Source organism: Arvicanthis niloticus, chromosome 19 (assembly GCF_011762505.2).
Source record: "Arvicanthis niloticus isolate mArvNil1 chromosome 19, mArvNil1.pat.X, whole genome shotgun sequence".
Lineage (NCBI taxonomy): Eukaryota > Metazoa > Chordata > Mammalia > Rodentia > Muridae > Arvicanthis > Arvicanthis niloticus.
In genome coordinates this window covers 50,584,024-50,611,707 of record NC_047676.1, presented here as the reverse complement: position 1 = coordinate 50,611,707, position 27,684 = coordinate 50,584,024, and the positions used below count along the sequence as shown (strand labels likewise).

General features: G+C 42.6%; 1 protein-coding gene across 6 annotated transcripts in view; it reads right to left on the bottom strand.

Moving 5' to 3' along the window:
- Positions 1-27,684, bottom strand: part of LOC117723774 (microtubule-associated serine/threonine-protein kinase 4) — a 349,397-nt gene that overhangs the window by 193,268 nt on the left and 128,445 nt on the right. Inside the window, exons 1-2 of one of the 6 annotated variants that reach the window (XM_076916252.1) lie at positions 26,702-26,939; positions 22,242-22,322 (exon numbers count right to left, since the gene is read on the bottom strand). The exons of 3 other annotated variants lie outside the window; for them this stretch is intronic. In XM_076916252.1, the coding sequence (XP_076772367.1) occupies positions 22,242-22,322; positions 26,702-26,748 (128 nt within the window). In that variant the 5' untranslated portion in view covers positions 26,749-26,939. Of the gene's footprint in view, positions 1-22,241; positions 22,323-26,701; positions 26,940-27,684 lie in introns of those variants that run through there. 2 more of the 6 variants (XM_076916257.1, XM_076916255.1) reach the window with 2 other exon arrangements.

The window sequence follows — 27,684 nt, the reverse complement described above, 5'->3', positions numbered from 1 at the left end:
AAAAAACCACTCTTTTCTTATAGTTTGGAGATCCTTTATGATTTCTAGGGAATCCCTTGGTGTTGACATGCAAGGCCGCCCTGGTACAAACACCTCATGTGTGATAAAACTCTCTTTCGTGTCATCATCCTCCTCTACCATCAACACAGACCTTCCTCCCTGAAAACACCAGAGACCTTCTGGGACTCACCCCTCTAGACCTGATTCTGCCAGTGTGTCAGGTGACCTGGTCTTTGTGGTGACATCCCTGAGACGGTGTCCCTCCAAAGAGCAGTGGTTCCTTTTCTGAAAGGCTGAGGCTCTTCAAACTGACCGTTCTGCCATTTTCATTCCACTTCCCGAGAGGCAGGGTCAGCCTGTGAAAAGCTGTTAAACAACATTCTCAATGTGACATTTCAGCTCTTGCTCTAAACGTTCCCCGTACAAAGCTTCACACACAGAGAGAGAGATACCCTGTTGAAGTAATTTTATGGGCGGTTTCTGCTCCTCTCTAGCCCATACAGCTCCTGAATAAAAGACACAGAAACCTGGTATTTTTTATTTACAAGCTGTAAGCCTAGACTTGGCAGGTTCTGGACTATTATGATCTACATCCTAGCCATAGGCTCCGTGTTACTTGCTGTTTGAGTCTCCCCCGGCTTGCTCTGTTCCATGTGTGTCCTCAGGATGAGCTTCTCTTGGCCATGTCTTTTGGTCTATCCTGCCTCATGGAGACCTTCTCTCCCTCTTCTTCCTTCTCCCCCGTGGCCCCCTTGTTTGAAATAAATTCTGCCTTCCTATCCTCTCTGCCTAGTCACAGGGTCCAGCTTTTTATTAGCCAATCAGGGATTATTGGGGAACATTCTTTAGAACACATTGGTTAATACACTACCCCAAGATCAGGTTGCAGTCTGGACAGGGGCACAGAACACAGCTTCTGAATACACAGCGTACAAGTTTAATCCCAACAGACATCACTGGGTTTTACAGTAGCTAGGCCATGCAAGAGATGCAAGAGTGTGGAAGTTAATGACTGACGGCTCATGTCCTATCTGAAAAACATTAATTATTATGAAAAGTACCTTTAAGAAACCTGAATATGCCTTTGGTGGTGGCACAGGAGGCAGAAACTGCAGGATCTCTGAGTTTGAGGCTAGCTGGGTCTACAGAGTGAGTTAGTTCCAGGAAAAATAAGGCTTGAAAAACAAAAACAAAAGCAAACAGAGAAACCTAGATACAGTTTGTCTCAGGAAAGAAAAAGTTTCTAACAAAGGGAAGGTTATTCAAAAGGTCAGAGTGAGGGGGCCTGGATTGCTGAATAATCTTCAATTTACCTCTAATACAGCCTCTTAAATTACAGCTTCTGTTAAAGGCAGGCCAATAAGATCCAGTCACATATGACTAGGTATAAGCCTGGAGAAAAAGGACCTCAGAGATGAGTGACTGCCATTGACTAATCCCAGGCAGCATCTACACCTTGGGTCGTTACCAGGGATCTTATCTACAAGACATTAACCACATACATCCTTCCAAAGATGTTTACTGAAGATGCTACATGCAGGTGCATAGAACACATGACAAATTGATTGCTAACTAAAGGACTGGACCACTGGATTGTGTCTCCTTCCCATGCAATGATGCCAGCCTCACAGTTCAAGTAAAACTCACCACTGAGAACATTAAAGAAACATGCTATATAAATGTTGTGTGCTCAAACAAAAGCCACAGATCTCTGATGAATGGGACAGCACTCCTAAATTCATATTTTCCTGTACTTTTAGATTGACATTAAAATGAAATCTAACTAGCTGGTGAGCTCGGTGTCGCCGGGCCAATTAATCGCCAGCGAAAGGGCATGGGGCTTTCAACAACGCCAGTGTTGTAGGCAGGCAACCAACCTCCTTTGAACAAATTGCAGACAGGCACTTTAATGATAGAGAAAATATGAGTTAATGTAACTGCAGTCGAATCAGTTCCTACAGGAAGCAAAGAGCACTAACTGATGTGATGATATCTGCCGCCAAAATACCAGCCAGGGAAAACAAGAGGCTGTCAAAGAAAGACACTGCCACCATGCCAAGGTGGCCCAGGGACAGGCTTCACTGCAATACGACAGTCTCAAGGGGAGCACCGGTTTTCTTTCTAAATGTCAGCTCTTTAAGTGATTTTTATTGATGTCTTTTTTTTTTTTTTTTGACTCTCTAGTTATCTCTGACTACCAACAGGAGATCCCACTTGCCTGTCATGGTGGCTTCAGATGCATTCACCTTGATAAAGAATAGAAATTTCCCGTCACCCTCAACTACTCTTTCATGACCACGCAATACAGGTAACAGTGTCCAGACAAATTCGTATCACTCAAGTGCATGGCTAAGCAATCCTTCAGACGTGGGAGATCCTTTAAGTCCTCAGTAGAATGGGTTTCAGTGTCCTGACATAAAAGGAGATGGAGCCGTTAAGAGGCCAGCGCATGCCTTCACAAACATCTACTCACAGTTCAGAATGGGACGTGGCTGACAGTGAAAAGAGAAAGAATGTCTCATCAGCTGTGGTGGTTTGAATATTATTGGCCCATGGGAAGTACTGTTATAAGGAGGTGTGGTCTTGTTGGAGGAAGTACATCACCATGGGGGCGAGCTTTGAGGTTCCATGCTCAAGCTCCACCCACTGCAGAAGAGACCCTCCTCCTGGCTGCCTGCCTGTAGAAGACAATCTCCTCCTTCAGATCAAAATGTAGAACTCTCAGCTCCTCCAGCACCATGTCTGCCTGCATGCTGCCGTGTTCCCTACCATGATAATAATGGGCTAAACCTCTGAAACTGTTAAGCCAGCCCCAATGAAATGTTTTCCTATGTAAGCATTGCCTTGGTTGTGATGTCTATTCACAGCAATAAAACGCTAACCAAGGTACCAACCAAAAGCTCTGAGTGTGTAAGGTCACAGAAAGAGACCAGACTCTGGCCTTGCCAGAGTTTATAAAACTCTTTTCATAAGTCATTTTCCTTCTTTTGAAATCTTCCTCATCTCTGTGATGGAGATACCATTACGACATAATGCTACCTGTTCTATCCTCTTGAAGCTGAGACCTCAAATCGTTTTGAGGGTTGCCTCAAACACCACAAACAAATGACCGGGCAGAGTTCAAATAAACACAGTAAGAAACAACCTCATTGGGCTTTCCTGGGGTTTGCATTAGAACTAGTATGTGGGAAGAGTCTCTGAACTGCAGACTCTTCATAATTATGGAGCCAACACTTCATAACACTTCATAACTATGGAGCCAAATTGATTTTGGCAGAGCCCTGGAGTGCATCGTGCTTCTCTGGGAGCAGTGCCACTTGGTGCCCAGAATCTAAGTGGGTCAGAGAGTCTCTCTGGAGAACTGAAACCCTAGATTTCAATAGGGAGAGAAAAAAATAAACCTGGCCCAAGACTGCATTTCCTCTTAACCATACAAATTAATTCACAGAGTGATGGGCATAGGCCCTTTACACATAGTGAAGTGAGAATTATTTCTAGAATATCCTCTGGACATCTCTGAAAAGATGATGAGACTTTTACCACAGATACAATTCCTCAGGTTCTGAGTGGGCATCTCGGTCCTGATTTGGGAAGGCAGTCTACAGAGTGAATGCTACACAGGTGTGAGAAGAGTCACTCTCTGTCTGCCATTACCACAGTAAATAATGCTGAATTAAAAACATAGTTTTAGCCCTTGAGTCCAAAATGGAGCTTCTCAACATAGAGTTTTCCATCAAAGCGGCAGGCAATCAGAGAGAAGCACCCAATAGCAGCAGTCCTTAGAATGAAGCTATTGAGTAAGTTATTCATGTCCATGCCAGTGTCTTCCCAAAACTTTTTTCTACTTTCAGAGGAAAAAAAAAATTACCGCATAGTTTTATTTCTCAAATCAATATATTCTACTATTCTCTTACATTTTATACATAACTCATATTAAGAAGTTTAAAAACCAGCAATGCTTCATAAGGCACACACTCTATGTTATAAGGTATATGGAAAAAAACAACGGATTTCAACATTTAGCTTAAAGAATTTTATAACCAAAGAACATCGCCATGCTCATGTGCACAGATCTTGGAGTGTCAGCCCAGTGCTATTTAGTTAGCGCAGGCTGTCATTTTTCGAGAAAACACAAAACACTAACAATAGCCAACAGCTTGGCCAAAACACACCCTGCAATCCATCTCCTTGTGTGAGAAACAGTGTTTTCTGTAGAATTCCTTGGGTTGCTCATAATATCAGCAGCAGACATTTCTCCTCAACTCACTTGAACAGCTCAGGGTAGGGCTGACAGAGCCTCTGTTATGGAACTGTGGGCCACTTGAAGCTTAAAAAAATGCATGCTAAGAAGGTTGATATGTGGAAGACATGGCAAAGCATGATGTGCACAGAATTCTCTATGTTGTAGCCCTCTGTCAAGTCACTGATGAAAAGCAGTGTTGTAGACGTGAATACAGGACTTAGACTGTTTAATGTGCCCCTGAAGCAAGGACTATGTTACATGATGTTGTTATGTTTTCTGTTGACTGCCCAAGGTCATTCATCATTAACCTAAACATTTCTTATAAATTCCAAATCAAGAAAAGACACAGAAAAGCCTGGTGTGGTGGTACATGCTTTAAACCCCAGTACTTGGGAGGCAGAGGCAGGCAGAAGTCCAAGGTTAGCCTGTCCTTCATAGTGTGTTCTAGGCTTTCTAGAGCTATGCATTGAGACCCTATCTTTAAAACAGAGAAAATAGGAAGGCTCTGAAATCAGAATATTTTTCTTTCATTGGAGGGATCAACTGTGTTCTGCTGTATCCTTAAACATCAGAGACTCTCAATGAAATATTGACATTAGGAATCTTACTCGTGTCAAATGTAAAAATACCTTGGATAAAAAATTCAAGTTCTTGTACACCTTCATCTTAGCCAAATTGATATATATGTGATATATGATATATATTATGGGGCTAAGATTTAAATATAACTTAGTCATCTCTTGTGCTGCAACTGGCTATAGGTACCAGGGTAGCCTTGGCACACAGGATATTGACCTGTGCCAGATGTGTATATCTGAAGTGCCGTCAGAGCTAGTCAGTCATTTATATCTGGCTATCCAGATGTGATTCAGAATGATGAAACTGTTTTTTGTATCTAAATAGAATCTCATGCCCAGCAAGTATCTTGAAATCAGGGGGGCATTTTTCTCCTTGAATGACTTCAACACACACACACACACACACACACACACACACACACACACACACCCCTACCTCACCACTATCACAGTGCATGACAGTGATTTACCCTTGACAAATTAAAGAGGACAACACTTCACAGAGTATGCTGTACAATGCATAACAAGTGCCTATATTCATAATCTGCAGGCTGTCCTGAGCTGAATGTGGTCTAAATATACATATTCTCACACTCTTAATGGCTTTGCATGCTGCGGGGGTTAGCTGAGTTTTTAACAACTGTTTCTCACAAAGCCCGAAGATATTCTTTGGCATTGTCTGCAGAGCGCCCACCAAGTGAGTAAACTATTGCCAGAAAGTCCAGTATATCAGGTATGGAAATCAAGTCAACCTGATATGCTAGCAACTCTAAAAGCCACATGACCCAGTAGTTCAATGGTAGGGTAGCTCAATCTTAACAGTAAGTAGAGAATACAAATAATTACAGCTCTGTATCCACAACTGAGAATCCTTTTCTAGCTGTGGGATATGTCGGGGGGGGGGGTGGGGGGAGAAGGGTCTAGAAGGTAAAGGCGACTGTTGGAGCTCTGGCCATCTGAATCCTTCATGAAGTCAGAGCACTTGGCTTACTTCCCTGTAACTGGACACCTCTGTTAATTCCAGCTAATACCTGTTCCTGGTACCTGTGCCCCACCTCTCCTCTGACTCCCCCCCCCCCCCCCCCCCCCCGACTCCAAATCTAAACCATGGAGTAGCAGAGTATTGCAGAGTGTCGGCCTCTTGGCTCATAATTTGAAATGAACCAACAGCTCTCCGCTGAGGCCTCCCTACCTTCTTTAGTCTTAGAGCATCACCCCACCATGCTACTGTGCCAGAACATTTTACTTGCTCTGCCCAGCAACCATAGGGCTCATGTCACTTAAAGCAAAGCCAGCATCTGTCTTCAAAGTGGATATTTGATCTCTTCCATCAGTATGTCACAATTCTCCCAGGTTGTGGTGCCATCTTTCCGTGGGTTCCATTAACTTCTCCTAATGACTTCTCTTTCTTGTTCTTATGCTTTCTTTCTCCACCCTTTGGGCTTTTCTGTGCATCCCTTTCATTCCAAACACATCAAGCTTCTCCAGTACAAAAATCCTGTTGGGCTACCATGCTTATCACACTGCTTTCCAGATTAAAATCTTTCAGACTCTTCCTAAATTTAAAAACAAAAACAAAAGCAAAAACAAAAACAAACCCAAAAAACAAAACAAAACACACAACAAAAATCAAGCAAGCAAGCAAACAAACAAACACACCAGGCAAAATAGACAGTATGTAGTCTAATCCCAGTCTTCCTGTTCTACGAAGGTCCTCCTCTATTCCTTCCTAGCACTATGCAGAGTCCTCAAGAAAGGGCTTGTTCTCTATCCCTGAACATACTGCCAGCAATCCTGTCATACATGTTTTGCTGATCATCCCCAAGAACGCTCTCTCCTCCTTTCTACACACTCCCTAGACATCCTTCATAGTTAGGTTCAAATCCAGCTCCCGAATTTGATATCCTCTGGTGACACCACTCATGAGATGTTCATAATATAACTCAGTGGCTTTAAGTTGTCCACTCTCGGATCATTCTTCACACTTCTCCCCTGGCAATTGAGTGAGAGAACAATACATTTTCTGGCCAACTGACTGATATATGTTAGCTTACAAAGTTTTACAAAGGATTCCAAAGCCATAGTTTTAGACCACTAGAAAGATTCATTTTAGGTGCTAACTTCTCTTGGTAGACATGAGTCTCCTTCCTGCAGTTCACATGAGGGCTTCCCAACCTCGGATGTGCTTGACCAAGTGTGTGGCTTCTAGAGGGAGGAAGAGAATGGGAGGGTTCATGTGGTTGAACTAGGAAGATTATTTCTGAGACTAGCATTATGATAAAAGGATTACAATAACTACAAGATACAACTCTCATTTTCATCCCCAATCAAACTTACAAAGTGGTCGAGTAAAATAGTGTCTCAAAATAAGCAAGCAATAGAAAGATTTATATATGTGTGATTTTAGAGTAAGATGTTATCTGAATAAACACAGAAAACACTAACAAAAATTACTTTGAAGCTCCCAAAAGGCAGAAAACCAAAACAAAGTGCCTTAGGAAATGGGAGAATCAGTGGGTTCTGAGTTCTGAGTTCTGAGTTCTGAGTTCCAGTTTGGTGACTACTGTTTCTCAAGATGCCACTGTTAAGGGAGACATCAGTCCTGTGCATTAAACATTGTGTTTTCTTGTTCCACTGTGCAGACACAAGGCATGGCATGGGACTGTCATTACCGTACCTGGCTATCACACTTCAGCCATGTGGATTCTCTGGCTGTTTTTTCCAGACACATCTGAGAGCTCCCTGAGGGAGAGATGGAGTCCTTCCAATGTTTATCCCCCATAGTATTGTGCCTACCTCTCAGAACACAGGGACCGCTGAGTAAGTTAGGGAACATGGAGGCCCATCGGCGAGGTAAGTAGTTGGTAGCAGCAGCTCATATGGCAAAGGGCCATGATGCCTATAACATAGGCCTGCAGCAGACGGAGATGGCTGGGAGCCTATGCTACTTCATCCATTTCTCTTTCTGCATTTAATAAGTCAGGTAGTCACACTGCAGATGGAAACTGTGACTTTTTAAGAGAAGTATCAATGGACTGTCCTTAAGACAGTAAGAGTTGCGTCTCCTCATGCATAGATACATAGGCTGAAAAGCATTTAAAGTCTGGAAGGTTCTAAAAGGCTAATGTGAAAACAGAGAATATAAACCCCCTGAACTGGAGCTGGCACACTGGTCATGTTCTCCTTCTTTAAATATCGATTTTCTTCAAAGCACCCACAGTTCCAACCACATGTTTCTCCCTGAGCCACAGTGGTCTGTGAAGCATCTATGAAACATCCCGAAGAGTATTCTGTGCTGGTTCATGTTTCCAGAAAAAGGCTGGGTGATCTAGTGAAGGGAGTTCCAGGCTAAGAATAGAGAAACTGGTCTAAGTCACTTGGTCACATTGACTCAACCCTTGCTCTTTTTCCCACTAAACTGATATAAATGTACTATGTGGCCTTCCATGAGTCCACTTGAGGATCACAATAAAAAGAAAGGTCCAGACACCAGTACATCTACTTCCCAAGGCTGCTGTAACATCACTGCAAATTCAGGAGATTAAAAAAGGGAAAATTTATTTTTACATGTGTTAGAGGCCAGATGGAACTATCAAGAAATCCCAAACCATGGTGACAATAGGCCATGGTCACTGGGGGCTATAACACAGAATCTGTCATTGGCCTCTTCTAGCTTCTCAATGTGTTAAATCTCCCTGCCTCTCTTATTGTGGATGTGTGTGCATTTGTACACATTTATGTGCATATGTGCGTGTCTGTGGAAGGGAGTGGCCAATGTTGTGCTTCAATGAAACTCCACTGTGTGTATGTATGTATGTATGTATGTATGTATGGTGTGTGTGTGTGTGTGTGTATGTGTATGTTTACTTATTTTTTGAGACTGGTCTCTCACTGAATCTGGAGCTACTAATTCCACTAGACAAATCCTTGGGGTCCTCATTGGTCTCTCCAACACTAGGATTAAAAATGCTGCCCCAGTCAGCTTTCTATATAATTGTGAGAAATTCAATCTCAGGTCCTCAAGCTTGTCCAGCAAATGCTTTAGCAATGGAACCATCTCCCCAGGCCTGCCCTGCTCTTTTACAAGAACTATGGGATTAAATAGAAGGACTACAGGATGACATAGAACCATCTCTTCACTCGCAAATCCTTAAATTAACCACATCTGCCAAGGCTCTCTTTTCAGATAAGGTAACATTTCTAGGTTCTGTCAGTTAGGATCTGGTGTCTTTGGGGCCACCATTCAACTCTGATATGAAATGAGCCTCGTTACGTGTACCACGTGATTCATGCCCCTACATCCTTGGCTTAGTTTTTACAATCTCAGCAGGATAAAAATTCTTTCAAGTCAATATACACCTCAGACTTTACAAAAAAAGTCCCAAGAAGGATTTTTATTGCATTAAGTATAGAACAACACCAGCCACGTTTAGAAAAGCCTCATTGTACTTGATTTTTAGTTACCAACGTTAGATCTCATGCAAAAAAAAATAAAAAAATTCTAACATAGTCAAGTGTTACATATTCTTCCTTTCTTTCTTCCTTCCTTCCTTCCTTCCTTCCTTCCTTCCTCCCTCCCTCCCTCCCTCCCTCCCTCCCTTCCTTTCTTTCTTTTTTTTAATTTTTAAAATAGCCAGACCTTCTATTCGGAGAAGCTGGAGAGAAAGAATTGTATCATTAATGCTCCACTGTTAACTGCCAAGTGCTTGAGTGGCATTTGTAATGTATGGTTAGTAACAGTTCTGAGTAACCCCCAAAGACAGAGTCAGAGAGCTACTGAAAATTGCAGTGAACTCCTGCTCCCCAATAGCTCTGCACTCTTGCAGTCTGTCTGATTCATCTCCTCCACAGATAATCTGGAGAACCTTGATGTGGGCTGGCAATATGGGTCAATCCATTCATCTTCCCAATGGGCCTTAAGACTGTAGTATGCATCACATACTAGCGACTAGGCATTAAACAAAACAGACAAGTCCCGGCTAACCTGGATGCCTTGTTCTTGTTGGAAACACTCAACAACAAGAACAACAAATGATAGGTGTCAGGTGAAAAGATTCACTGCAGGAAGTGTCATGAAGTAGTGAACATGGGTGGAGGGTTAGGGGGCGGGCAATGAGGTGCTCAGGCTGAAGCTGGGGAATGCTGTTCTGTTTCAGTAACATTTAGTACAGACAGCAGGGGAGAGAACTGTGTGGGCACTGGGTGGGTGTTCCTGTAGCTGTTCCGGACAGCTAGAACATCGTGTTGTGTTCAGAAATTAGGACACACTCGAAGACTAATAGGGTCATGTCAGAAGGACCCAGAATCAGCTTAAAAGGCTTCCCACTCATGAATCTTAGGACAGTATGGCAGCCCAAAGGAGGCATAACGGTTCTGAGTTATTGTATGCTAAATAGACATTTGTTTTCTATTTCTTGTTTAAAAATGTATGAGTCAACAGTAACATGCCTAAAATTGAGAGAAAAAGAAAGTTCCTTAGCTGATGAATTAGTGACAGAATTAGAAACCTGTGACAAGTTTCAGTACAAAACTCATCCAAACAAGGTCATCAATGAATGTAAAAGCCAGTGTGGGGTAATTTTGTTGGTAGAAAGATATTCATATGGCCCCATGAGGAGAGCAACAATACCAACCAACCAGAGCTCCCCAAGGTCTAAACCACCAGCCTGGGAGCACACAGGAGGGACCCATGACTCCATCTGTATATGTAGGGGAGGATGGCCTTGTCAGGCATAGGTGGGAGAGGAGATCCTTAGTCCCATGAAGGATGAACACTGAGTGGGGGGGAATTTGAGGGTGGGGAGGTGGGAGTGGGGGAGTAGGTGGGGGCACATCCTCATAGAAGCATGAGGAGGGGGAATGGGATAGGAGGTTCCTGGGTGGTAGGGGGAATGGGGGTAAGGGGATAAAATCTGCAATGTAAATATAATATCCAATAAAAAATATTTAAAAAAAGATATTCACATGAAATCAAAATATCACCCCAGGCAGGGTTTAGTAAAGCAAAAGGGACATGGCTGTAAGGAACTCTAGACACAGGGCTTCAGGCCTCTTGCTTGAGGCCACAATAGAGCATCCCCAGCTGTCCTTGTCAGGTACTGGGCTTCAGGCTTCGTGGTAAGGAATAACTCCACCCTTGCCATGTATCTTGAACCTGGGTTTGAGCCAGAAGAACTACTGCACAGTGTAGATGGTGCCTAGTGTAGTGGTCCACTGCAGAGCAGAGGCTCACTTCAAAACTGTCAACGAAAGGGTGAGTTTACCAGCTAAAAGAGGCAACAACATTGCTGTAAATTTGGACTAATGCTTGTATTATGTTAATTGGGTCCCCCATGAGAATCCGCATGTAAGACTCTGAGGGTCTCTGTCCCCAGTTGGTTTTGATTGGTAAATAAAGTTGCCAGTGGCTGGGCAGAGAGACAGAGGCACGACTTTAGGATTCCCTGTGAGGGGAGCAAGGAAGGAAGAAAGAGGGGGGAACTGCCATTGCGGGAGAGGAGTAAAGGCCAGGCCTGAGAAGTGGAGGAAACAGAGAGAGAGCCAACAGGTAAGAACCAGGGAAGAGTGTCTCCCCCCCCCCCCCCCCATCATGGGATTAGGGCAATAAAGATAGAACATAGATTTTAGTAATAATTCAGGAATAGTGGAGGGGAGACGTTAACCACGTGGAGGTTTGAGAGTGGCCCAGCCATTGAGCTGCTGCTTAAGGCATATTAAAATATAAGGTTGTGTGTGTGTGTGTGTGTGTGTTGTGTTTCATTCGGGAATCCAGAACATTGGGGTGGGTAGCGAGGGAAGTGTGCCGCCACTGCCACAGGGACAATTTGAGCAGGTTTAATTGACAATTGCTATATGGCAGCTCACAACTCAAGGGAATTTTTGATTTTTAATTGGGTCTCAGATTTAAAAAAAAAAAAAAAAAACACACACAAAACAAACAAAAGCAACTTCCAGGCTTCAGTGGAATGTTTGCCTAGCATGCATAACACTCCAAAGGTTGATGCCTAGTACCATTAGAAATAAAAACAAATACAAATAAAACTTTTATAGATAGTTGCACCTCCATATCAAGGCGCACATTAAGGTCCTTGACAGTGGCTTTGTTATATTGCTCTATTTGTTGGTCAAATAATCACACTATGGTTAAGAAAGAAAATATACTTGCTCATAAGATATAGATGTTAAAGTATTCAAAGATTATTTGTTTAGATGCCTGAAAATTACTTTCAAATACATATAGTAGTTGCAAAGGAAGGAGGGGCGGGAGGGAGGACTCGACAAGCGTGAGAGGCCTTAGCTGGTGAATCAAGGAGGCCAGGGCTGTTGACTGCACTGTTCTTTTAATGTTTTTGGAGGTTTGAATTTTTTAAATTGAAGAAATAAGAAGACATTCTGGCAGAATAGAAAATCATAAGCTACAATATAGAAACCTGCTTAGACTAGTTAAGAATAAAACAGTTCAGGGGGCTGGAGAGATGGCTTAGTGGTTAAGAACATTGGCTCCTCTTCCAGAAGTCCTGAGTTCAATTCCCAGCACCCACATGGTGGCTCATAACCATCAGTAATGGGATCTGACACCCTCTTCTGGTATACATGAAAACGAAGCACTCATATCCATAAAATGCATAAACAAATAAATCTTTTTTTAAAAAAAGCAGTCTAATATGACCCATGAAAATGAATGAGGGGTGGCAGGAAACAGGATATGAGCAATAGCAGGCAGCTGCTGGAAGGTCGTGAGCAGAGGACAGAGTGCTGGACACTCCCAAAGAGCTGGAAGGAGACACAAACAGAGGACAAAGCCTGACTAAGTAGAAAGGCTGGCTGAAGTTATTACAGAAATCTATGGATGTGGTCCAATAGCTTAGACTAAGGTGGTTATTGTAGAAATAGAAAGTCAAGTCCACAGCAGTGGCAGGGTGGATTATTTTCATTTCCTGTTATGTGTTAAACTACCCTGACCAAAAAAAAAAAAGGGCTTTTTTGGCTCACAGTTCCCGTTACCGTCCATCATTGCAGGGGAATCAAGGCGGTTGGGAGCCTGAAGCAGCTGGTCATAGCATATCCACAGTCAATTAGGAACAAAGACCAACAGGCAGACGTGTACATGCTGGTGCTGAGCTCTGCTGTTCACTCCCAGTCCAGGACCCCTGCCCAGGGAAAGGTGCTCTCCACCATGAGCGATTCTTCCCACTAATCAAGGAATTCTCCCCGAGTCACGTGCATAGTTCAGTTTAACTACACGTGACCTCAGACAGTTCTAGACTATTTTACATGACAAAGCTAACAGCGCTTTACAACTGGTCATAGCTCACCTCCCTTTCTTCCTGGGGCCACCAGCTCAACCATAGCAAGCCCATCACAACTCCTCATTCTTTGTTACATGAAATTAGACTATGTAGCATCTTCAGTAGAAGATTAGACTGTGTAGTTCATTCTGAATGCTTGGTTTCCAAGAACCATACAAAGCTGGGAATAATAAAGACAGAGCACTCATCTTGGAACAGTTCACAAGTGTTCCCTAATTAATTCTCACAACACCCCCAAGATGTATTATTATCCATGCTACTGCTGGGGAAACTAGAGAAGCTTTTCTTCCCCCTCCAGTTTTGCATTTGTATGACTTCTCTAGCTGAGACACCTCTGTGCTTGACTATATCACCGTTCTGTGCTTTCAAAGAATATCACAACTTCATTCTCTCATCAACGTGGTGGGTGTTAATGGCTGTATCCACAGATTTTAAATGTAGGAAACAGGGTGCTTTTTAAAGTGGTGTGGAATGCTGGTTTTTTCTAGTCACAAAATAGAACATGGGACAGAGCCCTTAGTGTAAAACACACAGGCACATAGATGTGTACACACACACACACACACACACACACACACACACACACACATTCACACACACCTGGATGGACATGTACACACATTTGACAAGTAGATTTTTTTTTCTTTTTCTTATTTTAGTTTTCATCTACCACAAAAACAATTAGTAAGAGATAATAGTGAAAGCTCCATACAGTAATTTCAACATTAAGCCGAAATTCAAAACATGAGTTCAGTGGAGTAGTCAGAATATTTGGGCCATAAAAGAGCTCACCAATGGGCACTCAGAGCTGCTAGAGCCAAAGGAAGGGTCAAGAGTACATGGTACAAAGGAAAGGCCCTGGCTCCTCAAAAATGGAATGGTACTAGTTCTTCAGTCACGAGGAGGACATCACCCTTCTAATAGGACTCAGAGGACCCTCCAAAGGTCACAGCGGTGCCAAGAACATCGTCACCCCAGGCAGCAGAGGGCCATTCCACCTAAGGAAGCTGGCTTATCCTGCTCAGCTTGCAACAGCACAGACCCTGGAGCTTCTGGGACCCACAGCCTGGCTGCCAACTGAACCCAATTTGAGCCACGTTACAACATCTAGACTCTAAAATAATCTTAAAAGGGCGAAGTGGTCAGAAGATGGAATAATGCATGTAGGACCAAGCAGAGGGTTTTTTTTCCCCTAATGACAAAATTCCTCTCTCTAAATGGAATATTATAGTCTAGAAACGTAATTACACTGACTGTAAGTGGATACTGGGAGAAAAGCTGACAGAACAGACACGTGCCACAGAAGAGCAATGAGGCTCTATAGCCCAGGGCTGAAGTGAGGACCACAGTAGAACATATTCTACACAATGGGAAATAGGAATAATCTGTAGTTCTAATTAGGAGGGTGTCAAGGTGCTAGAGGACCCTGATAATCACTCCACTACAATGTCAAACATGATCTGAACCAGGGCAACGAGGAAAATGCTGTCCCTACAGACCCATTCTCCCTAGGCTTCCAATATTTCAACAGTCAACAAATTCAGTTTCCACCCCCACAGACACCATGTCCATATGCGTGAAACATCAAGAGTAGCACCCGACACAGGGTGAGCTCTCTCTACAAATGCTAGAAACTAAGCCACTGAACATGCAAACACCTAGATTACTGATTTGGTAGCTGAACCCACATCAGTAGAGTAAGCAGAAAAGTGAGTGTGCAAATGTAAACAAGTGATGGGAAAATATAATCACCAGGACAAATTGACCAGTTGTTTGTTCCCAGGGTCAGAAACACGCCTACAATGATGCTTGTATACACAGAGGCTCTGCAAGGACTGACATATTCCCCAGACTCCACTGCCCTCAAAAGCCTTGCTTGCTATCTTGCCACCTACAACTTTGCCCCCTAATTAGATTGTGTGACTGCATAGCAGATAATCTTATGAGATTATGATGCTCATTAATACATAATATATAAATATGTGCATATATACATACATAGTTAAGCTAGGTGTGGTGGCACATATCTGTAATGCCATTACTTGGGACCCTGAAGCATAAGACTTCAAGGTCAAGGACAGCCTGGACTAGCAAGAACTTGTCTCAAGAGCACTACGATGTTCCAGTGAAACAAAGGAAAATCATGTTTGCTTCATGTATCTTTCACCCATTTACATGATATGTGAAATCGACTACCCTGCACTCATCCCTCCCAGGGAAGCACAGAGAACAGCTCGGTCTTCCTTTGCAGACTTACAACAGCAGTCTCCCAGTGGTGACAGGCGCAGAAACATGGGAAGGGTGGGTCAACAGAAGTGCTAACAGGCTTGCCTACACTGCCCCTGCCACCTCTTCAGTGACATCTGAGGCTGCCAACCTTCCCATCTCTGCCTCAGCCACGCCCACAAGGTCAGCACAGCGAGCGTGTACCACTAGGATCACCTCTGTCTGGCAGAGCCATCCTTCACAGAGTGACTACTTCACATCGATTTAGTAGTACAGAATAATTCAGAAACAAATCTCAGGAACATATAAGACAATTCATTAAACTATCACATTCACAAAAGCACGGGAACTTGTATCATAGAGTACAGAGAAACTACCATCTGCTGTGAGCTTTTTCAGATTTTTTTGCAGTGTTCTCTCCAAAGCGAAAGGAGAGGGGGAGGATACAAAGAGGAGTGGCCGCGTTCAAATGGAACTAAAAGGGTGCAGTGGTTCTGCAGTCAGGTGACATTCTAGTGAGAAGGGGACACAGTGAGGTTCCTGGTGAGAAGGAGACACGGAATCAGAACATATTGCCGCATGCTTGGTAAACACTATGTCTGCCCCTCACCATGGCAACAAGTGAAGTGAAGGGAATCCAGGCAGCCGTGGATACCCAATAACATTTCCAGCAGCAAGACAAATGTTCCAGCTCTCGGAAGGATTGCGTTAGCTGACATTGTTCTCCCTGCTAAGGCACTGTCTGCCTTTGTTGTTCATCACTCCCAGAAACAACATGGGTTGCCTTCTTGCTGTCACAAGGCACAGTCAATGCCGAGAAGCTACTGTGCTTAAGTTCCCACTGAGGTTAGTAATTTGTAGATGGAGGCTATACATACAGGGTCCAGGTAGTTCACAATAGCTTTAAGGTCACAACGCTTGCAGGCTTAGAGACATCGGCCAAGACTCAAGGACTTTCCTAGTCTTTCCAGTCAAAAAACCCCCAGATGCCTCCAGGGCCAGTCAGCTAATGTGAATGAATGAAGTGAAGTAATGCAAAGGGCGGGAGAAAAGGAGCCCAGAGACCAAGGGCAGCAGCAGCCTACTCAGACAAAACACTGCCAGGGCAAACAGACTCACTGAAGGGCTTCAGTTCCTTATAAGTAGCTCCAGATCCCTCCAATGATGATAGCTCTCTATTATTTTAAATCTATATGTGTGCAATTGTGTGTGTGCATGTATACGTGTGTGTGTGTGTGTGTGTGTGTGTGTGTGTGTGTGAATACGGGTGCACATGTGCTATGGTGCATGTGGAGAAGACAGAGGACAACCTAAGGTGTCAATCCTTGCCTTCCACTTTGTTTGAGACAGAGTCTCTATGTTGTCTGTCTGCTTCTCTCACCATACAATCCCTCTCCCATCCCCTTATAAAGATGCTGGGATTAGAGACATGTGAACAACATGGCCAGTAAGACCTGGTCTGTGGGTTTTGAGCATCCAAACTCATGTTCTCGCACTTGCATGGTAAATAGTTTTACCCACTGAGCCACCTCTCAGACCCTTCTCCATTTTTTCAAAACCCATTCAACAAGGACTTTAATATTTAGTATTGGTGCCCCTCAATTTACAATGAGGCACTGTCCCAGTAAAACCATATTTAATGTCCAGAACCAATTATCACCAGGATCTAGCAACATGTTTGGCTTTTCCACTTCTTGATCACAGGGCTGTCTAGAAACCACAGCTCAGTGCTTCTGGACAGCACAGGAAGACAAGATCACACGCCACTAGCTTGGGAAAACATTAAAATTTTGAAGCATTTTTTAACACACTGAACACATCCGATTGTGCGCCATGGAAAAGTCAATATCTCCCTAAGTGGAGCCATTGTTGACTATCAGGATATCCTAGGAGCTGTTCTGGGTACCTGAAAGATGGTAGGCAAAAAAGTTAGGCAGACCAGTCTTTCCCTCTAGAGTGTATACTCTGACTTTCTCTTCTTCAGTGCATCATGCCTTGATTTCTAGAACATGGTTTATGCCCCTCACCTTAGTCAGGTACAGTCTCTAACATAGTCTTCACCAATCAAACCCCTTTACACTGGCCTCGATGTATTGATGACTGCTGTGCCCAGGTCAGGATTTATGTTTTTGACAGCTGGACCTTAACAATTTGTGAAAGAATGACGATTCAAGCTCTCTGTTTCAAGAGGTCAGGACCACTCTCAGACACACCTAGTACAGAACATGCTATGTTGTGTCCTGAGCACAGGTTAAAATATAAAAATCAGACCAGACTTAAGTCCGGGGGCAATACTCAGAGGCAGTCATTCAACCGATCCCAGTTTCAGGAGCCTCTCCTGTACATATCAGAACTATGGAGGACTGATGAAAACACGTGTGAACGAGTACACATGGTGTGTTTTGGTGGAGTTTATAGCACAATGACACTGCTCTTCTCTGGAACTAGTGCCACACTGGACAGGAAATTCAGTGTATGTATTTTCAGTTACGGGTGAGAGGAAAGACTTGAAAGAATCATGGAGAAGAAATAGAGTATTTTTAAGTGCTGGGATGGTGGGGAATTCTGAATTGCTCTAATTGTCTCAGAAGTGGAGGGAAGACATGTACCAAGGACACTTAAGGTCCTCAAGGTACTGTCACACTGGTAGCTGAGAAACTGGTGTTCAAAATTAAGTACATATTTTGTTTAGGAACTAAGGTATGTGTTTATATTACCTTTCTTCCAGCATGGCTGGAGAACTAAAAAATAAACAAAAACGTCAGAATTTGAAGACAGAAAAGACCTCTTGCAATATATAGCCCTATATATTCCAAGTTCTGTTAGTGCAAGGCTGCACTTTGCTTCTTTCCAGCTAGGTGAGCATCCAGCCTCCCTGAAATTGGCTGTCTGGGGAGCAAATCCTTCACATTTTCAGAAAGCCTCCTAAGGAAGTCTTCCTCTCACAAGGAGCCCAAAGTCACCTTGCTGGCACCTGGGTTCAGCACGTTTGGGCTTCATCTCCCAGATAGAAAGCTTTCTTGTCAGGAAAGCTGTCTTGGTTGGAACTTGCAGCTCTTATTTCTGACCAGTCCTCTAGAAGGCTGACCTGGAGATGTCATAGGGACCTGCAGGAGATGGAGAGCTGACTCAGTCGTCAGCACAGCCTGCCTCCAGGGCTTTACCATGAAAGGAGCAGAACCTTCCACCACCATATTTAGAAAGTCTATGTCAGCACCTCAAAAGGGCACAACTGTCACTCTCTCCTACACCTTCACATCTACTCACAAGAAAGGCACAGGGGACAAATCTGACCTCTCACAGTCAAGGGAGAAGAAAGTCATCTCTGCCAAGGTACAATAAATACACTTTTTTCCCCCAAAGGCATAAACACATTTAGATTCCTATAATTTATAATGTCAGACCATCATTTTGGAGCACACTATCAGAGACAAGCTGCCAATCATATAACCCTCTCTAGAAAAATCTTTATGTGTTCTAGGGCAGATTCACCACTAGTATGTGGTTCTGCCTCCCTAACTGTACTCTCTTGGGTTCAGGTCCAGTCATCTATGTTAGAAACCTCAGCTTCAATCAACCATTAAAGAATAACCACTGAATACCTACAATATATACCACTTTTCCATCAACATCTGTGACGAAGACTGCTAACTATTCTCCAAATCTGTTTGTTCCTTTCCCTGAATCCAAGTCAGCTCTATTTCATTAGAAATAGAATTTTTAGCAAGCAAATGTGCAACAGCATCCACTGTGTTTCACTCGCTATGAACTTTCCAATCCAAGGCATCCTTGAAGGTATGTGTTGCAGACCCCACTGGTCCCTGGATGGAGCAGATCCTTTCCAAAGTCCTAGGCTGGTGGGCAGTAAACATAGTTCTTTGTATTTAAGTTGTTCTACTAGGGTGGCCGATTCTTAGCTAGTTAATACTTCTCTGCTTCTCAGCCATTCATCTATCTACTCTTTAACAAACCTTTCTCCAGTTGTTTACTGCATTCCAAGTGCTGAGCAAGGCACTTGGGAAATAAAAGAATCTAAATGCAGGTCACAAGGTCTACCTAAACCAGGTAATTAAAATTCTATCTAAATGATTTCATAGCAGTGTGGATGTCTGAAGTCACTGACAGTGGAAAGGTGTGAGACGTCAGCTTGAGTCGAAGCCATTTAATCTCTCTGTGTTAGCATCTTTATCTGAAGTCAGAAGCAATTCTCCCCTGTGGCTCACAGTAGTGGGTGGAGGTGAGTGAGAAGTTTTAGTTTAGTAGTCAAGGTTCTGCAACAAGGTCCCAAATCAAATTAAAAAAATTTTTTTGAGACGGTCTCATATCCCAGGCTGGCCTTGAGATTGCTATGGAGCCAAGAACAACTCTGAATTTCTGATCCTCCTGTCTCTGCTACCAGAGTGGAGGAATTATAGGTTGCACCCTCACGTCCAGTTTTATGTGGTGATGGGGATCAGATCCAGGGTTTCATATATCATGTTGCTAAATAAGCATGCTACCAGAGTTATACCGTCACTGCCCCAATCAAGTTCCAATCCTTAACAATCTCTACTAACAACACTATGGTTTTCTTCTATTCCACCCTCCTACGAGTCTATCAGCCCATGATTTTCAAAAAAATTATTACTACATTTGTTTGAGCACACACACACACACACGTGTGTGTGTGTGTGGTATGCATGTGTACTGGGAGGTAGAAAGATGTGTGTATGTGACAGTGTGTGTGTGGAGGAGGTGGGGAGAAAGGGGTGTGTGTTTATGTGTGTGAGAAAGAGGAGAGGGAGAGAGAGAGAGAGAGAGAGGCGGGGGGGGGGGGGGGGGGAAGGGAGTGAGGGGGAGGGAGAGGGAGAGAGAAAACAAGCCATAATACACATGTGGAGGTCAAAGGACAACTTGCAAGAGCCAATTCTCTTTCTATCCTATGAGTCCTGGGGATCAAATTGAGGTCACCAGACTTGACAACAAGCATCTTTATCTGCTGACCTGTCCCTTCAGCCCAGCATAGACAAAGATGTACTTTCTTACTTCCTAGAGTTGCTCTTTTCTGTTTAGCTTGTCGCCGCTAGGATGCCAAACCTCTAGGATGTCTCGTGGTCCAGCTAAAACACACTAGCTCCATAAAACTTTTCCCCACCACAGTCTAGGGCATCACCTTCTTCTGCTACCACAGCGTTCTGACTGCTTGTGCTTTTAAGTAGTATACTGGTTTAGGAAAGACAAAGAGAGGTAGGAGTACCAGAAGAGACTTCCGTATCTCATGTGTTGATCGCCATTCTTGGACAGGTTACAAGAACAATGGAATTATCCAGATAGATAAGATTTTTCTATGTTTTAGGATCTAGACGATGCTTTATAAAAATTATTACATATAACTTTCAAGTTAAAATTCACTTTTACAATAATAAATACAATCCTAATTAGCACAATAGAACCAAAGTTCATAGTCATTAGTTCATCTCCCTAGTCAATTTTCCCCACATATTTTCATTCAATCTTATTTTAGAAATACAACAGAAACAAAGGTGTAAAACTATGCAAATACCATGCAAAGATTTAAGTTAGTACTTTCAAGGCACTAGTCATGTCAAAACTTGTATTCATTTGCTTTTACAAAATAGAGCTTCTATTACTGTAATAAGCTGCCCTTCCCAACTGAAAGTCAACTTCAACCAAAAGACTGATTCTACTTTCTTCCTTAAGATTAAAAAGAACAGGTATGTTGAGTTCTCTGGGTCAGTATTCTGATTAGATACATGAAGACATAATGATACCAAAATTTAAAAATTCCATTGCACAATACAGCAATATTAGTATTTTCTATCATGCAGTCTTACATCAGGCTGTCAAAATGTCCCCCAACCTGTAAGTGCTAAACTTGGCTAACTGCTGATGTCACCGTATGATGATGGAAAGTAGGAGGTGGGGCCTAGTTGATGAGAGAAGGCACACTGGGGTCCCAGCCTCCTCATCTCTTTCTGCTTCCTTACTGTCAGGGCATGATCAGCTTGGTTCTCACCATCACCTTCTACCTCATCCCAGGGTCACCAAATAAAGCATTATATAAAGCTATTCTCTGTCTGTCATGCTAAAAGGATCTTTCCTAAGAATAAGTGTAATCCTATCAGCAGGAAATGAAGCAAAGTTCAGAGTTATTAATTCACCTCCATAGTTAATTCTTTCTCTCTGGTTCCATGGTAATGGCTTGAAACCAGGAGCCAAAATATATCTTTCCTCTTTGAAAGTTGTTGAGCTTGGGCACTTTTTGTCACAGTGACCAAGAGAACACAGACACAGGTTTTTTTGGATTGGAAATCAGCCTATGGGTTAAGGGTATTTAAGTCAGAGTTAGAAAAAAGATTTTAAAGAATACAAACTCTTTAAATAAATATTTTAGCCCACAAATTATAGTGTCTCAAATAGTTTGTGGGGACATACATAGTGTGATATTATAACATAAATTAGGAAATTTTCCTGGGAACTGTAATAAATTATATCATCTTAACAGAGGGACCAAAACTTAAAAACAAAATTAATCCAAAACCATTTCTTTTCTTTAAAGAAAAATTCTTTGAGAATTTCATACAATGTATTTTGATCACATCCATGTCCCACTCTTCTCCATGACTCTTTGCCCAAATTATTTCCTGTGAAAAACTTTGGGAGAAGTTTTGGGTTGGGCAAGCCATAACCCAAGACCAAGTGACATTCCTTAGGATGCATTGCATGGAATGAGCAACCCAGTGAGCAAATTCTACCAGTGTACATGGTCCCAGGAGGACACCAATTCAATGGGAGGGTCCCACGTGTGACAGACAGTTCAAAGCTCGGGTGGGCCCTGGGGACTCAAAGATAAAGCAGTTCTGACAGGCCCTAGGGTTTGCTTACCTCCAGAAGTGAAAGCTCAAGAGAGGACTACAGGGGCTGCCCGGGCTGGATGGGGTTGGACTCAGGCTCCTTGGAGTGAGACTGAAAGTTAAAATAACATCATTCCAAGTGGGAGAAATGATTGCAGTACAAGTAGCATAGCTCACTGGAGGAACATGCTCCCCTCGGGCCTGAATCACCAGGACCTGATTACCAATAGCGCCAGGTCATCATCTAATCACTTGCCCCTTTCAGCTCTAGAATACAGAATAAGGCGGCGGCTTCCTGCAGAAAATTGCATTTTAAAAACTACGGATGCCATTTCTATTTGAGCCTTTTCTTTGTCACAAAGCAACTGGTCTGATATCGCCATAGCGATTTTTTTTTTTTTTCATCAAAGACAATCTAATGTTATTTTCTATGGAATATACATTGAGTATAAGCTTTTCTAGATTGGGAATCGTGGATGAGTCGAGAGCAGAACTAGAGGGAAGTGGTCATCAGACAATGCAGATAAACAATCAGGTTAAACTCCTGAAGTTTTAAAACAGCAGACATTAACATCTTCATGTAAGACAGATGTGTTCTTAAACACTCAGAGAGAAGCAGATCTTCCCTTGGCAATGACCCAGTATTGTGTTGTTGGTGGTGCTGTTTATTTGCTTTTTGGTTTTGTTTTATTTTCCCGAAGCCTCGAGAGCAATGATAACAAGGCTCCTCGTGCTTATATTTATAATTTTAAAAAACTTTAAAAAATTCTTAAAGGTGTCTGTAGACTAGTTTATATATCAGAGAAAATTTTCTTTCCTTTTTTCCCCCCTAATTCAAAAATCACTGGGCTATTGTAATTCTTGCTTCTCAAACTCATCCAAACCACTAAACATTTTTAGTAGCCAACTCTCAAATATTCATCACAAGGTGGTCAGAAAGATCCATTTCTCCTTTGTGATTCTGGCCCCATGCCTGTTCACTGGTAGGGAGGTAAAAACACATATATGTTTTTTTTTCTTCTGGTGTGTGTGTGTGTGTGTGCCCATGCATGTGTGTGCCTATGTGTGTGATTGACACGCATGTACATGTGTGCAGGTACTCTTGCCCATGTGGATGTACATGTGAAAGCCAGAGGCTGTCTTCAGGACATAGTCCTCCATAGCTCTCCCTGTACTTCTCTGATCCAGTCTCTCTCACTGAACTCGGGGCTTGCCATTTCTGTCCTGGATTTGGTTTCACTTGTTTTCAGCATCCTAGTTCTGGGGTTCTAGGCATGTACCTCCAGGCTTGACTCCTACAAGTGTCCTGAGATCATAATTTAGGTCCTCAGGCTTATACAGAAAATACTTTGCCATCCAGACTATCTCCCCAGCATTAATTACATTAATTACATTAAATTATCAACTTTACCAATAGATCTTACCAAGACATTGGCATTGATCCTTGTCAATTTCCAATTCTTTTTACATGGAAAATCAGATGAGAATTAGTTATTCTGCTACTAACTCTTAGGTGGGAGTGAGCAACACTGACTCCCGTTGTAGAACCATGGGTTTCCTAAAGAACACACTGACTACCTCTTTACTGGATCGTGGGTCTGTGTTACATCATGTGTTCTTACCTTAGAGAGAAGGGTCTGGGAATGAAGCTCTCTATATAGGAGAGTTTCAAGCCAGCTGTACAACTTCATTGGGTGGCACAGAGAATTGGAAACAGTGGCCAAAATAAAATTGAAGTTTACTACTATTTGAAAATGTCTAAGGCTCTCCCTGTCTCCCATTGTGTGTATTATTGAGAGTTGGCTGCACATGTCACACACTGAAGTATGATACTGCTAAAAATATTTCCACCTCTTTACTAAGGGATTCCAGTGAAGCTTGAGAGCTTCTAAAACCATTCTCCAGGTTGGTTCCAGTGCTTGGTAAGTTAAGGATCTGGACTCCTCCTGCTGTCAGAGCACTTCAGAAACTGCTGGTTTTAAATGTTCTGTACTTGAACTTAGCAGCTCATAGGAAATCTCAGGAATGCTCACAGATATATTACATATTTTTGATGCCCCTTAGAGTCTTATCTGTCCTTTCTGGTCCTAAAATAGCCATGGATGGGCCCTCACACCATGCTGTCTCCAGACAGAAACATGCATGATCTGTACTGTGAAGTGTTATGAAGCAGATGTTACACTTATAAAAACAAAATGACTTTATAGGGAATAGGAAGTTGTCACAAGTTTCTGCGTAAAAAGACATTTTTTAAAAAATTTCTAGAATGTTTGTTTATTTGATATCTCACATCTAGAACTTACATTTAAGAAGTAGGGATGAGAAGTTGCCCCTGTGTAACTGGCAGATTCTGGACTAAATCTACGGGGCATAAAGGCTGCTTATGCCGTACTCCAAAGACACAGTGCCTAGGGAGCGAACCCGCCGGAAAGGAAATCGGGAGATAGCATTCCTAAACTATTCTGGGCTGTGTGGCTAGTGAGTTGAGACCTTATCATGTGGTCTCCAGAAAATGACGTTATATACGTTTTATAGGCTTTTATATAGTGTCAGGGTTAAAACTTCATTCTAACATTTCCACTATGTCTCTACAGTGCCTAGGTGCTGAATTTACTCAAAGGCTAGTTTTCTTATGAATGAATGCAAAGGTAGCCATGTATAATTTTGCATTTAATGGTAAACAGAATAATGAAAGTAAATGGTGTGAGAAAACTTCAATGGCATGTAAGTATAACCCTGTATTTTACTATCTATGTTCCTCAAGTGAAGGCAGCAATCTAGAGACACAGCAACAGTGACCACAGCAGAGTCCAGACCAAAGAGAAGCTATCTGATATCAAATCAAAACCCAGGGATGCCTGTACTCAGCTGATTCCTGTGCCCTGTGTCATTATGAGCAACTTCGTAAGAATTGTGACAACCTCTTAGCCTTTCAAGACTAAAACAGGACATATCAGCTGTATTCTTAAAAGTTACTTTAGATCATCTCCTTGTGTTATAGACAAAATTTTAAAAAAAAAAATGGAAGGAGGAAAATGCTTAATGTGAAATGGGATTTCTGAAACCCAAAGGGAGCAGGGTACATGGCTCAAAACTGGGGGTCCACCTCCTGTCTAAGAGCCGTACTTCGGGTTCTACACCTGAAGCTGTGGGCAGGGATGGATGGAAAGGCAGAAGAGCGTACAGCTATCACTAAAATATCTCAAGAAAATTATGCAGCTTAATAATGGGGTCAGGTGGGACAGTAACTAGGGCAATGGGCAAATATTATTCCTATGTCCATTATGGAAAACACTACACCTAGCAAGAAGGCCCTGAGAGTATTCCAACTTTTTATAAACGAGCATTTTATTTGACTAAAATAAGCAAAGACTTTAAAGGGAAGACTGACTGGTTTAAAAAGTATTCACCAGGATGTTATATTCATTGACGTATTGATTTAGGAGATAATTTCTCTTGCAAGGTGCATCTACAGAACTCAAAGGGAATGAACACTTAATTATGGGACCTAAAGAGCTCTCTTCCTGAAGAGAGTCCAGTAAGATATTATAGGGGATAGAAACATTTCACAAAAATATAATCCCCTATCTGTGATGTAAATGACACAGGTATTTATATTTTCCTTCCAGATTTAGATTTTACTGTTATCCTTTAAAGTGTGTCAGCGCAGACTCACTCACAGCTTCTGCATCTTCAACTAACAGATTTAAAATAAAAATTTGCTGACACTTCCTGCATCACAGATGTCTAACTTCTGCGCCACAAATTTGATGTGGACATTTTCACGTAGCTGCATCAAATCAGAAGGCAGTGAGATGCATTAATGGGTTTGAAAAAAAAATGAAGAGGAAGAAAAGCAGGAAGAAAAAATAAAACTAGCTAAGCAAGCACAGGATCTCAACTAGGTAAACACATTGCATGCCATGGCTGGAGACTGCAGAGAGGATTCCAAATGTTCTTCAGTTCATTAATATTCTGCTGCACTGAAGAAACATGGGTCACATCTAATGATCGTCACAAATAACCCTTCTCCTGCATGCCCATCCATCCTGACGTTCTCTATTATTCAAGGCAGACAGGGGCCTTTCTTCAGAAGCAGGCGTTATGAGCACAAACAAACAGCAAGAGAGGAGAAAGACACAGATATACCATGGCCTACTGATGCATTCTTTCACAATGAGCTGTTAAGATGTTTCCAGAACTGAGGCTCAGCAACTTTAAATATGCAGCGGCGCCTTCCTTCCCTCCGACTGCAGTGAAAAAAAAAAAAAAAAAAAAAAAAAAAGAAAGAAAGAAAAAAACCTGCTTGGTCTGGCTTTGCACATCAGCTGGAACCAAATGCCATGCATTTAAAACATGGTCCTCCACCTCACACTGCAGTGCTCTGAGGCTGTCAGTACAAACAAATGCTAAATAGCTATTGGTCCCCAGGAAAGAGAAAGCGAGTGCCATGCAGAAAGCATTAAAATATTAAAGACAGACAATACTTACTCCAAGGTCAGCCCCGGAATCTGTAGTCTTTCCCGCTGGGCTTTCATGGTTGGTATATGTTACCGCGCTCTATTGTAACCATGACACACACTCTCTGCCAGCGTCCCGGTGATGACAGAGAGCCAAAAGGAACCTCTCTAAAGGACTGGACTAACAACCTCTCAAGGGGGAGGGGGATCCTGTAAGTTTGGGTCCTTCCACCTCCAGCAGAATCAAGAGCTGTCAGCGGCGGCTTTCCTCAGGTTAACTGTGGTGCGCACTGCACTGATTTCTTTAAAGGAGCGAGGCTCGCAGCTCTGCATATCAAGTAATTGGTTTCTGATTTTTTTAAAGAAAGTCGCTACACTCACAGACCCACTTTTTACCTCAGTGAAATAAAGAGTCCCTTTCACAGTGCAGACTGAAGGAAAAATATAAAGCAACAACAGTATCATACATAAAAGAGTTCCTCTAAGCAAACTGTCAACTACCCCTCCCCACACAGCAACCCCCTGACACTTGGGGTCTGAACTCGCCACCCTAGGGAAGCTCTGTTTCCTCTCTCCTCAGAGTTAACAGCATCACTCATAGTCCACAAGAGATGAGGGATGGTGCCTGGTGAAAATAATTAAATTTTTTTTCTATATATGGCAATCAGCAGAAAGAGGAATAAACTAAGTGTGCTAATTTGGGGGAAGTTGAACTCTGTTTTAAAGCAGAGACTTATGTGAACCAGTGCAACCCCGGTGGTGGGAAAGTACCAACTAGGAATTCGAGTGACAGGAGCATGTATTCTTAGTTTTGAAAAGCTGTTTTTAAGAACATCTCTGCATACCATACTTTACAAGGGCGATCTAACATGGATTAGGAAGGAAAGAGACAGCATATATTTTACAAGCCAGAAAGTTTCATCTTGTATTTATTCAAAGAACACGTTTTTTTTCCCCCCACAGTATTCAAAACTTGGAACTAACTGCACTGCTATTGTCGTATATGAAGAACAT